The sequence below is a fragment of the Astatotilapia calliptera genome, chromosome 9, assembly GCF_900246225.1.
Source record: "Astatotilapia calliptera chromosome 9, fAstCal1.2, whole genome shotgun sequence".
Classification (NCBI taxonomy): Eukaryota; Metazoa; Chordata; class Actinopteri; order Cichliformes; family Cichlidae; genus Astatotilapia; species Astatotilapia calliptera.
Window position 1 is genome coordinate 5,055,383 of NC_039310.1, and position 13,363 is coordinate 5,068,745.

Here is a 13,363-nt window from a genome sequence, read left to right on the forward strand (position 1 = left end):
AAAAACCCAACAATCATATGAGCTCCTATGAGCAAGCACTTTGGCAACAGTGGGAAGGAAAAACTCCCTTTTAACAGGAAGAAACCTCCAGCAGAACCAGGCTCAGGGAGGGGCGGGGCCATCTGCTGTGATTGGTTGGGGTGAGAGAAGGAAGACAGGATAAAGACATGCTGTGGAAGAGAGACAGAGATTAATAAGAAGTATGATTCAGTGCAGAGAGGTCTATTAATACATAGTAACTGAAGAAGAAATACTCAATGCATCATGGGAATCCCCTTTACAATAATGTATCTTATCCTATTTTACCTAATCTGTCTAACCACAGCAGTCTACGCACAATTTGCTTATTTCTGCCACTCAAACTCTTCTCTTTAAAAGTATGTGATATTAATGACAAATGCACAATAACCAGTAATTACCAGTAATTAAGGGGTCTGAATGTGCCTTATGTACAATACATACAATGCAATGCCTACCATGTACATTTCTCCTGACACTTGCTTTAAATCTGATCTACAGTTATTTGTTTTACAGGGGCTGCATTTGGAAAACCAGCACATAATAACAAGCCCAGTTCAAACATTTTAGATTCCAGGCGTAATTAACTGTATAAGTTCATTTAATTTTCCCCTGCATGAAATAATTAAACTGGGAGCATCGAGATCATCACCCCCATGACACCTGCTGGGTTGTGTTGCTTTTTAATTGACTGCTGCCTGTACATTAATTGCCTCGTGTGGTCAGCTGATAAATTAATGATAATCAGCCATATGGTGTGAAATTGTAATTACAACAATATAGAAGATGTCAGCAAGCCCACTTCCATACACACTACACTATGTTTAGACATCTTTGTGGGAACCTAAAATTGGCGTTTCTGAGCTTATGATTAGGTTGTGTTTGGGTTTAGGCATTCGTTTTGGAAGGTTAGGGAAAGCATTATGTCAGTTAGATGCCCTCACGGAGATATGAAAATGACTGTGTGTGTGTACCGAATAGTTTAGTGCCATAGCACGTTTTTGCTTGTTGTCTCTGAGTCAGAATTAAACATGGAGAAGCAGTATTTCATTTTTATGCTCTACATATTTGGAACAAATTCCCATAAAAATTGAAGTCGGGCTCTCAGGGCTGCAGATTTTTGCATTTGTGAATTTATTCATATCTCATACAGTAATGTTTTTTCCTCCTGTTTGATCTGTAATTTTTTTATGTCTTTTCTAATATCTGGTGTTTTTTAAAGTACACATATGATTTATAGTATTGCTCCACAATCCGATTCTCACCCGAGAAAGAGAAGATTACAGTTTAAAAGCACGATTAAAAAGACTTGAAAAGCTTTAAAGATCTGCATCGTCTACACTCATGTTATGATATCCTTTGAAGAACTGCGTAAATTCAATCCCAGCAGAAATTATACCTAATTTTATTACTGCACTGTGGCTGCAGAGTATTTTAAAGAGTCATCTGTGGGTTTGAATGCCTTATTGTCCTGCCTTATTTTTCTTCTTGAGATGTCTGGGGTTTTAGTTGGCAGTGTTACCTTTTTATCTTTCATCTTGGAAATTTATATTATTTATATATTTATAATTTAAAAATGTATAATACTTTTTTTAATCTACCAAATCTGTTTTTTTTTTAATTTACAGGCTATACATGTTTTCTTGTTTTCTTTGCTGGGATGTGAATTATTGTCTTTTTCTCTACGAACACATTTCTGATTTTCAAGACAAAGTCCAGCCTCCTGTTGTTGCAACTGGACTTCAGGAAAGAAGTAATCTTTACATCTCTCCCTCCTTCCTCTCCTCAGTCGCTGATAAAATGAATAGCCAGCTGTTTCTCTTTCTTCTTCAACAGATCAACCTTAATAGAAACGAGCTGACAGAGGGGCTGGGAATATGAAACCAAGAACAGGAGGGAGGAAGAGAAAGTGACACATAAACCTGAGGAGGGGGGATGGGTGAAACTGCACAGAAAGATGGGGAGATATCAGAGGACTGCAAGTTAAGCCAACCCAGTGTTGGTTACCCGTCTACATTCTTTGTAGCCATTCCTCTTTCTAACTTTCTCCCTCTCCTTTCTACACAGCAGCACAGGCTGAATACACACTCAGTCCTTCACATGTAGGTTATTTGCCCGTGTTTGCTCATTTATATTTAGAGATAATGAAGAGCTGCATGAACCAAAAACAATCAGTAGTGTAATACTGATGCATCACCAGGTTCTGTCCACCAGATGGCATCAGAGTAACAGTCCAAGCTCTGAGTCGCACTCAGACCATTTCAGGGTTACATTTCAAAGCTGAAAGGTTTTTTCCACTTTTCGTTCATTTTATATGAATTATTTTACTGATGTCGCCCAAAAACAAAGGAAAAAAAAATCAAAGGCTGATTAAAAGAATTTGGACAATTTCAGCGTGACAATGTTTTTGTCTTGCTCCCAAACTTGAATATGGACATGCCTGTTCAAAACCACAGAACTCCCTGTCATGTTCTCAAACCAGTTGAGATGATTGTGTGTTACTGAGTTAAATTGCGCTCTCTCGTACCTCTGCAGGTATGCCATTTGGACCAAGTGCCTTTCCACTCTCTATCCTCTTCATATCTATGTTTACTTCCTCCTTACTCCGCTGCACTTCCTGACTCAGTAACTGTGCTCCATCCATCTTCCTCTTTCAGTTCAACTACAGTTCACTATAAGCCTTTGCCGTGTCTCTCTCTCACAATACTCCTGCCTATCTCCCTGACTGTCCTGCTATTTTTCTCTAACTTCTTCCTTTGAATACTTTCCTGTACTTCCTTTCCAGTACTTCCTCATTCCACCATCGCTTCTCCAAGTCCTCTTTCCTCTGTCCAGATTATACACCAAATCTTCGTAGTTTTCCTCACAACTGTACTTTCCGAGTCCTCTGGTTACTCTTCCCTAGCACCCAGAGCCTGTCTCAGCTCCTTCCTGAACTCTGTGCAACATTCTTCAAATTCCACCATTTAACCTTGGCTCTGCATTCACTCACTTCCTCTCCTATAGTCTGATGCTGTCTAGCTGCATTCTCCCCTATCACCACCTTAAAGGCTTCTGTGTTCTAAGTTGTAGTCCACCTGTTTGCACCTCCTTCAATCTTATATGTTACATCATGTTCCTTCTTCTGAAAGTACATGTGCACCACAGCCATTCCCAAAATCTTGTGAGGTATAAAAACACACGGATAACATTCATCAGCACTCCTTTGACACCACTGGCCCCGACAGATTCAATATAGAAATCTCATTCTTTATGATATTCATGTTCGATTACTCCAACCCTTCTCATTTATTCAGGCTTGGCTTTTAAGGGACACCTCACTCTGTTCCTTAATATCAGGTACATACTAAGAGACAGTGATCTCACTTTCTGGTGCATTTATGTGCCCCACATACTGCACATGTGTAGGGACACTTTTACTGAAATTTGAATAACCCTGAAGACGAACCCTGAAGTCATAGAGGTATGTTAATAGACAAGCCTTGACACTGTTCCCTACCCACAAACCACAAAACATATGCTTGTGAATTTAAATCAAAATACAACTGAAATAATGATAACAGCATGGATAAATGAAAGATTTGACAGTAGGCATTCACTGTCTTTATGCTTGTTGTTGTAGAAGTGTTCCTGACTTGGAAAAAAATCACGTGCAAATTGCTCGGTGGAATAACTATAAAAAACGTAGTAATATGGGCAAAAATCACAGATATCTGTATAATAAACAGTTAAACACACTCATTTAAATTAGGTAAAGACCTTGTTTATTAACAGTGCACCATTAAACCAGCAGTGTGTACTATGACAGCAAGGTAGATTGGGTGTGTGAATTAATGCTGGTAATGCAAAATCTTGAGCCTGAGGTTTGCCCAGAGGCACTACACAGTGCAAGAAATGACCAAAGTAGGCATATCCCCTCTCACTGCAGCTCTGCCTCATGGCAGCTTGCAAAATAATCACAAAAATGTAACATATTTTTGTGTTCATGGATGCAAATTGTAACATTTTGTGTGTGTATGTTAGTGAAAGGTGAGGTGTCACTATGGCAACCAGGACAACACAGTCTTGAAAGATGTGACAGCTGTTACATTTTGACTTAAACCATGGTAATTTCTTAAATGCCACCCAGTAGATTAATGCCTAAACCTAACAAAACCACATACTTGTAATTAATGAGGTATTTGGAAATCATACAAATAATGTGTAAAAACATCTGAGACATGAATGACTTAAACCTGAGTGTGGTGAAAGTCAAGATGTCTCTAAACAACCAACCTCCTTTTAGACTTTTTCTTTGCCCTTTAAACACTGGATACAGCATGAGACTGTCTTCATGAAAAGTCAAGTTCAGGAATGCAAAATAATGTTGGGAAAGCTGTGATGAGGAACACAAACGATTTGGAAATTTGCGTCCAGCAAATCTCACTGTATGATCGCGTCACATTTGACCTCTGACCTCTGTCAAGTATGCTATGTTTATTGCTGCCATTGTTTGAAATGACAACATATAGACATATAGGGAATTAGATATCGGGATTCTAAATATCAAATTACGTTTGGCTTCCAACATCTTCCTCAAGGTCAAATAAGGTCAAACTTTCAGTTCCTGCCCCAAGTGGAAGAGTTTAAGTACCTTGGGGTCTTGTTCACGTGTGAGGGAAGATCGACAGACAGATAGGTACTGCGGCTGAACTGATGTGGACGCTGTACTGGTCCGTCATGGTGAAGCGAGAACGAAAACGAAGCCCTCGATTTAGTGGTTTAGAGGGAGGTCAGGGCTTCTCTAGGCTGCTGCCAATGCGACCTGGCCCAGAAAAGCCGAAGAGGACGGATGGATAGTTTGCATCCAAATATCACGTCACATTTGACCTCTGATCTCATTTTTACATTTCACATCTGCTTTCTCTTTAAGTTGAACCCGTAAGGTTTTGTAGTATTGTCAAAAAATGAGCTGCCTAGTGGGTTAGAAATATACTGTAGTATAATATTATATAAGAAGCTCAAGTTATTTGTGTCCAGTTATTTATGAATCAACACCTATTATCCATTTCCTGCTCCTACATAATGTTTGTGTAATCAGAGTAAACACCCGTCATGCTGCCCTTTTCTGATTTTTACTGCACTACAAACTTCTTAAAGTATGTTTAAAAAAGAACAAGGAAAACAAAATGAATATACATAAAACTAAATACTCCTCAGAGAGTGTGGTGCCTTGGTGAGGCTTTAATTCTGTGAATGCATCCTGGTTTTATTTGAAAATGCAATTTCTTTGTATTCTTACTGTTTGGGAGGTGGGTGCAAAAATTCCCTGATGAATTTGTATATTTTCTCACTTACAAAGAAATGATGAGCCTCTAATTTTTACAGTAGTTTCACTTTAATGGAGAGAGACAGAAAAACAACCAAAAGGTCTAGAAAGGAAAATACATGAAATTCTAAATTAATTTGCACGTCACTGAGTGAAATAAGTATTTGATCTTCTACAAACCACTGAGAATTCTGGCTCCCACAGACTTGCTGTGAGCCCACATGGCACACAGATTACGATCAGTCAATCAGTTACAAATACTCCTGATGTCAATTTGTTATGTCTATAACACAAATCCATTTTTTCCAGTCCAACATCTCCACCACCATGGGCAAGACCAAAGAGATGTCAAAGGATGTCAGGAACAAGATTGGAGACCCTCACGAGGCTGAGGTGGACAACAAGACCATCAGCAAAAAACACTTGATGAGAAGGTGACCACTGTTGGTGCGATTATTCAGAAATGGAAGAAATAAAAAATGACGATTAATCACCCTCAGTCCGGATCTCCCTGCAAGATCTTGTTTCATAAGTACGAGCTCATCCTTAAGTTTGCCAATGAACAGCTAACTGATTCAGAGAAGGCTTGGAAGAGAGTGCTGCAGTCTGATGAAAACGAAATCTAGCTTTCTGATTGAACCGTCCATGTTTGGAGGAAGAAAAATGCAGAGTATGACCAAAAAAACCCATCATCCCCACAGTCCAAGCATGGAGGTGGAAACATTATGCTTTGGGGCTGTTTATCTGCACAGAAAGACTCCACTGCATTACACTTTCATTGGTAGTGCCTTCGGTGGCTCCCCTGAGAGTTTATGACGTCCTGCCCACTTCACCTGCGGCTTTATCAATGGTGTCTGGTTGCCAGGTCAACACTGGAAGTGTGTGGCTCAGGGAGACAGAAAGAGAATTGTATTTGGCAAATTTAAGTGACAAATGGTGACACTTGATAAACGTTCGCTGAAAAGACTGAAGTGGCCATAAATGAAAGCAAAGAATACTGCTGATTGACATACTACCTGCTAGTAAATACGTTAACGGCTCACCTAGGTAACCGGAGCTGTAGTCACTAGCTGGCAGCTTGAAAGCGACACTGCTTTACACGAAAACATTTTCAGAAATACGGGATTTCCAGCTTTCACTTGTACTCATCCTCAACCTGTATTCATATACATACGAAAATGTCTGTTCTGCAGGCACAGCATCGACAATGCGAACACGGTTGCCTGGGACGGAGTCGCATTTCCTGCTTGAACTAAGTTCCAGCTTTCCTTTCGTCTTTCCGTCTTTAGCTTCTGTTGTTTTGGCGGTGGGAGTAATGCGAGCGCTTGCTATCGCGTGCGCGTAACTAGGTACATGTGCGGAGGGAGTAGAGATGAGGAGGTAGCGCACGCGAGGCAGAAAACCCACTTTCGGATTGGCTGAGAGACACTGGTACCCAGCTCAGTGAAGCTCGAGAAATTCGCCTCAAACGACCGGAAGTTCCACCGGAAATCGCATTCTTACATTGTCATGCAACAAACTGTAAGAAAATAATATTTGGGATAGAATAGATTTCCACACAAAGTATTACGTCACATTTCATTATATCAGATAAGCTGAGTTCGGAAAATACTGACCAAAAACTTCGCGGTATTCGGTTTTCTGACGGCGTGTTTTGGCCGCATCCTGGGACGTGCTCGCGGTTGCTGCTAGCTTTACTTTGGTCCAGAGAAAGAGTGAAGGATGTGACTGAAGCCTCTTTCGCGTGCCTCATCGGCCCTGACTCACTACGCCGTTTGTGTACACTCCTACTGCACTTTGCCTACGAAATGGAGCTCGATGGAAATTAGCAAGCGTGTACCTCTTTGAATTCCCACCCTTACCTTTGGAGAATGATCCACCGGCAGGTTATTTTATCCCAGGTAGGTCGCCTCCATTGTTGCCTTAACGTTGATGTAGTGTCATATCCTGCCAGTCTCCAGCAGCGGGCCCAGCGTTCGGTAACCCGCATTTATGTCATTCTCTTCCGTGTGGAGGAAACGTTACGCTGAATTGTTTAAACAGTGAGTGATTTATTGTAACAGTACATAACGTCAGCAAAAATATCAAGTACATAGCCGCAGCATTTAGACACAGTGCCTTTTCAGAGGCGGTTTACTTTAAAGCCAAACGTGTTTCCCCAGTAGCTTAATTTTCTATTGCTGCAAGGGCGTAACATCCTTTAAAGTTGTTATTTTGTGTAATAAAACATCTAAATTGAGACTGTGTCAGCTGTATTACACGTGCCGAATTGAAGGGTGGCGACTGCTGTATGAAGACATTAAGCCATGTTTCAGTGAAAACCTTGCCCTTCTCTGGTAAGCAGCGCTGCATTAAATTAATTAATTTCTTGAATGATGTTTGGCGTGAATGTATTGGCGCTGAAGATGTCGGGGCCCTACAGCGTCGCACTGAGTTCTTCCTCCTTATTTGTAATGTACCACGAGCAGGCTATACAAGAGAAAGGCTTACCCCCTCCGGTCTTTGTGCGAGGATTCCCATCCACAAAATCCTCTTAAATACTGGAGCCACACATGATCTGTGTATTTCCTTTTGTTTGCTTCTGTTCTTTGGAGACATGATAATAATAATAATAATAGAAAAGGTATAGCCACGAAGGGATGCATATCACCAGTGATGGTGTTTGTCTAGCTGTCAAGCTGCTGAGTAAATTGTGACCCACATAAATCCCTGTAACAATGGGGAAAAGGCAACGTTTACTAGGTATTGCACACTACCATTTGGTTCTTACTATGAACTCAGATCTTCCAGTATCAATAGGGCAAACCTATTTTTTGCTGGGTTTTCTGTTCCGCTTCTGAATGGATGCCACTGATTTGCCACCAGCTATTTTTAACATATTCATAATTATGCACATAGGTATGGTTGGTACTAATTAATGGTGGATATTCTCATATATGCAGTATTTTTGTTGTATAATGTCAATGATGTTCATAGTTCCTTTAACTGCATGCAAGTCTGCAGTGGTTGGCTATCACCAGAGGTGAACTCAGGTTGTTTATGATGAATATGAGAACCAGACCCTGATGTTTTCATGTATCACCCACTCCACTGTAAGTCACACAGGGCTGAATAATGTTTCTACTAGAAAGCCTAAGAGGTTTGAGCACATCTTTGTGACCTGAGCTCTGAAGATAAGCTTTTTATGTTTATCTTTCTGTGGGCATTGCAATAAGTAAAACGATAAGCAATTTGAAATTGACGAGCACTGTTTTCTTTGAGTGGTTCACCTTCTTATGCTAAGAAATGTTAATCAAGCAGGCTCAAGTGAAAAGGATTTTTCTAATGGATTGTCAGATTTAAAGCATGATAAACCAGAAAAGCACTTTGTTATTTTAAGGGAAATCCCTGCTTAACCAATCCATTCTTCTGTTTGATTGGGGTCTCTGATTATTGAAAAAAGCATAATCATAATTATTTCTCAGTTATTTATTTTGATTGTTAGTTAATATTAACATTCACCAGGTGGATGTTGAACTACTTGGGGGTAGGGTTAGGTTTCATGCGAACCAAGTGTAGTTTCAGAAACCTGAAATTAATTGTTTTCAAATGAATTCTCTTCCATGCATTTTGGCTTTATAGATCTTCACTTGTGAGATTACATTTGGATACACCAGGTAGATGAAAACTTTGTTGTTTTGTTCCAACAGAACTAAACAATGAGTGACTTTTGGCTAAGGTGAAACACTCATTTGATTTAAAACACAAGACAGAATAATCTCATAGTGAAAATAAAAAAAAATTAAGCACTTTACCCAGATTTTCTTTATTCATAATTAAATGTAACACAAGTTCTGATCCAATCAGCTGAATGTTGCATTATCTTTACATAATTCAGCATCATTGTGGATTGCATATGTAAAAACATATTAGTTACACTGGCAAGAAGAAAGTCAGATTTATCGAGAGAATTCTGTCAAAGCAAATAGAAGTGCAACATTTTCTGTTTGGCTGGAGAGAGGCCAAGTCAGGTCAACATGTACAGAAAGAGGAGCAACACAGTTACTGTAGCAAGAGCAGGTTAAACATGTCTTTGTCTGCTCATGCTAACTGTCATGGCAACTCGGATACAATCAAAACAACACCCAATATGGGAAAATGCTGTTGAGTGGATAACTCCTCAAAGTGATCAGGTAATGATATATAATAATTAAAACTACCATGATGTTCCTGCCACAGCTGGCTGCCTAACATTATGTCCTGACACCTGACAGTTTTTCAGCAGAATAAAAGACAACATAAAAATTGATCTAAGCAAGCAGGAATACTGTAAATAAGCCATACAATAGTTTAAAAAGAAATATGAAAAATGGAATAATTTAGGATAAGTGCAGCAGCTTCTGCCACTTAGCTGTAATGTAATCATTTCATACTTCAGCCTGTTAAAAGACACTGCTTAAATGTATATGCAAGAAACAGAAGAGGCAGATTTCCAGTAATAAAAGTGTACTTGATAGAAGATTATCACTGCATGAGAAGTGTAGCCTGTAGCTTTTTTCATTCAAGACGTTTAAAGGACTAAAGGTAGTTTAAAGGTTTCTTTTTAGTGAGTTTTGCAGAGAAAAGTTATACGCAGTCAGAAGCTCTACCAGCACTTATTATAGTTTGGTGAGTATCAAAGCTCACAATACAAAAAAACTCAACGTAAGCAACACTTACACTGTTTTCTAGCTGTTTAACCTTTCAAGTGAGAGAAAAAAGTGTGCAAGCTATCATAAAGTGGCCATTTACTGCATGATGACAGCAACTGCTGCAACCAACTAACTTGATTAATAAAGTGGAAATTGTTTGATCATGGATTATTTCTGTCTCTAATATGATTGTCCTAGTATTGCAAGCTTTAAACAAAAACAACATCTGCAATTGAATTGTGTGTAGTTGGGGACTGGTAAAGATTTTCAGTGTTTTCAGTTTTGTGTGTGTTTGTTAGCAGTCACTGCTTTGTGTCACTTGGTTTGATTTAGACAGTAGCGACAACTGTACAACATGTTTATCAAGTTTACTGGGACATTATAAGAAGCAGAGTATGCCATTGGTCTTTATTCCTAATGATGTAGCAATAGCAGTTTTTTTGTTTCAGTCCTTTAACATCCCTTTTATAATTTTATCATGGCTAAATTGTGGATATTTTAATATTGAACGATTCAAATAATGCTGAGAGATAATTTGATTTTAATGACTTTTCTCATCTAAATAAAATATGGAAGGAATTAATTCTTCTTTATTCCCAGGAAAGTTAATTTGATTTTGTGCATCAAAATGGGCTGTGTTAAGTGTCTACAGAGGGAGGACCCCAGACTCATCCTCTTAAATAACTTGCGCTACTTTACCACTTTTAGCACAACAGACCCAATCTGATCCTCCACACTAGAGTTTTAAAGCCTGTGCTGAAACCAAGGGAAAAAAAGATACTTAATACTAGTGGTGCAACGGATCACGGTTGATCCGTAATCCGAACCGATCCCACTCCACGGTTCGGCACGCACGTGATCCGAAGATTCGATAAAGAAGAAAAAAGTATGTGTATGGTGCACGTGGTGGGTCTGTCAAGCGATAGTTATGGCCAGCGCTAGCAGTCCAAGTAGAGGAGCAGAGGAGTTTGCAGCATTTAAGCAGCCCTTTGCTGCCCAATCCGACCGGGCTAAAGCTATTACAGAAGCTGTTGGGGTGTTTAGCTGCAGACGGGAGGCCGTATTCTGTTGTGCAAAACAAGGGGTTTAAACTATGATGAATGTGCTTGAGCCACGCTATGATGCGCGTCTGCTTTAGTGGCAAGATCGTACCCAGGCATGTATGAGCAGGAGAAGATTAAAGTTATGGCTGAACTGTCCCAGGCATCTTCTGTTGCCCAACTACAAACGGGTGGACCTCCAGGTCAACGGAAAGCTACGTGACCGCTCATTATATCACAGCGGAGTGGTAGATATAAAGCCCTGTACTGCCCTATATTGCACCTTAATTAGTTTTTATATAATTGCGTGGAATGAGTCTTGAGTTGAATGTTTTTAACAGGCAAAAAATACTTAAAAAGTTAATAAGTAAATGTTAAAAAATTTTCTTTTTTGCTGATCCGAAAATTGATCCGATCCGTGACTTAAAACTGTGAGATTTTTGATCCGGTGCACCACTACTTAATACCATTTGCAATGCCACTGGGGAAAACAGAGCAAAAAATGCTGTTATTAAAAAAATGGGAAAAGATTAGAATAACACACGGTAACAGCACCATTTAAGATGTCTGACGTAGTGCAAAAAACATGCCAACCACGTTCGCATTTATGAGAACTCTTTAATTTAGTGTGAAACTGGAGCTTTACTGACCTCTCAAACTCCTTTATGAGGAATGCTTTGGGAGGTTCGTTGTGCTGCTTGACTTTGTTGCCACCACTTTGTAGGGTCATTTGCACAATATAATATAATATCAAATATGTTGTGTCTTGGTCCAACTTTTTAAGCAGCTGCCTAAAGAGGTCCTTTTTTACATGTGACTACGTTAGTAAATTCCATTCATTCTTGACTTTTTCTGTCTAATGGAGTGCAGATTGCGAGTGCTCCTGCCACACTTGGTGGAGTTATTTGTTTACATTTATATCGAACATCACCAGCTGTTAGTGTGTCCTCGTCTGTAGCTCAGTTGTGTGTTGTTTCCACCTTTAATGGGAACAATATCTTGCTAATTAATGCGCTTTATTGGAGGTTTTTGAAGTAGCTGTCTTTTTCGACTCATCGGAGGCTGACATGTGGCTCTTGCTCTCAGATATATCCCGGCTTGTCTTGTTGCTGCTGCGTGCACTATAGAAAGTGCATGGCGTTGTTATAGAAGTGATTGCAGTATGACATTTTCATACCATGCAACAATTTAAACCAGTATTATCACAGATGATGAGATATGGCACAGCCTGAGAAGACTATTGTTGGTATTAAGACTATTATAAATCGGCATGCTGTTATGATTTTTAGTATCTCACAACCCGTTTTTTTCTTTCTTTTACTTCTTGGATAACACTACTGCACACACAGCATCAGGGCAAACATAGCATGCTGTTTATGGCCTAAAAGTGTTTTTCCTTAAGAAATTAAACTGTGGTCAGTATTGTGGTAGACCTCAGTTTCATTAAGCTGTCTTTCCATTGAATTTTTAATCCCACAGACAAAAACTCAAGAACAATAAAAAACAAAACGAAACAAAAGCTAAATTTACTTTGTCAGCTTACCAGCTTTGTGTGCAAGAAACACTCATGTGGAAGGCGTTATTCTGCAGAATGGAAATGTAGGGACACAAACAGATCTTAACAGGAAGAACTAGTATCTGCAAGTTTCATTACGTGCAAACAGTATCAGTCAAAATATTCAATCCGCATCTAAAACTGCTGCTTGACAGTTAAATAACAGAACTGAAGTTGCATGGACTTACTCACTGGAGTTTGTGTACACCTTTAAGCATTATGGGAACTCTATTGTAGTTCTCAAAGTTTTTGTACTGTATATTGTAGCAGATACACTCAATGTTTGTGTGTCCCAAATACATGGGAGAACAACAGGAGTCTAACCTTCTCTGGGCAGGACCTCTTGTATCATTTCAGTACACTTTAGGTTTTTTCCTATTCTCAACTGTTATTGGCTACAGTACATAAAATGATCTCCAACAAAAGACATACATCAACACCAAACACACTAGACTGACACTGCAATGTTGTAATCAATCTGCAGATCTTTTCTCCTGTATTGTACTGTGTGTAGTTCTGTTAAATGATAGAGTAATTTGATGGAGTAACTCCAACTTACTTTTAAAAATAAAAACATTACATTATATTTAAACCAAGTTCAAAATGTCCTTTTCCCCAGCAACTGCTTGACATTGCTGGGAAAACCATTAGAGCTCCGCATTGATGGTATAGCCTAAGACTTCACTGCATCAGCAATCTGCTCTCGATCTGTTTAAAGTACAAATAGAAGTATTGATATTCGGTTTGTTATTAGGTTTTACCAAGAGCACAG

The 13,363-nt window shown here is 39.3% G+C and overlaps 1 protein-coding gene across 4 annotated transcripts in view; it reads left to right on the forward strand.

Annotated features, from left to right (window-relative positions):
- Positions 1 to 5,317: 5,317 nt before the first annotated feature.
- Positions 5,318 to 13,363, forward strand: part of hecw1a (HECT, C2 and WW domain containing E3 ubiquitin protein ligase 1a) — a 91,564-nt gene continuing 83,518 nt past the window's right edge. For all 4 annotated transcript variants that reach the window (XM_026179143.1, XM_026179145.1, XM_026179142.1 and 1 more), the window contains exon 1: positions 5,318 to 7,227. Coding sequence is in view for 2 of the 4 variants with exons in the window: in XM_026179142.1 (XP_026034927.1) it covers positions 7,198 to 7,227 (30 nt within the window). In the remaining 2 variants the exon portion in view is untranslated. The remainder of the gene's footprint in view (positions 7,228 to 13,363) is intronic.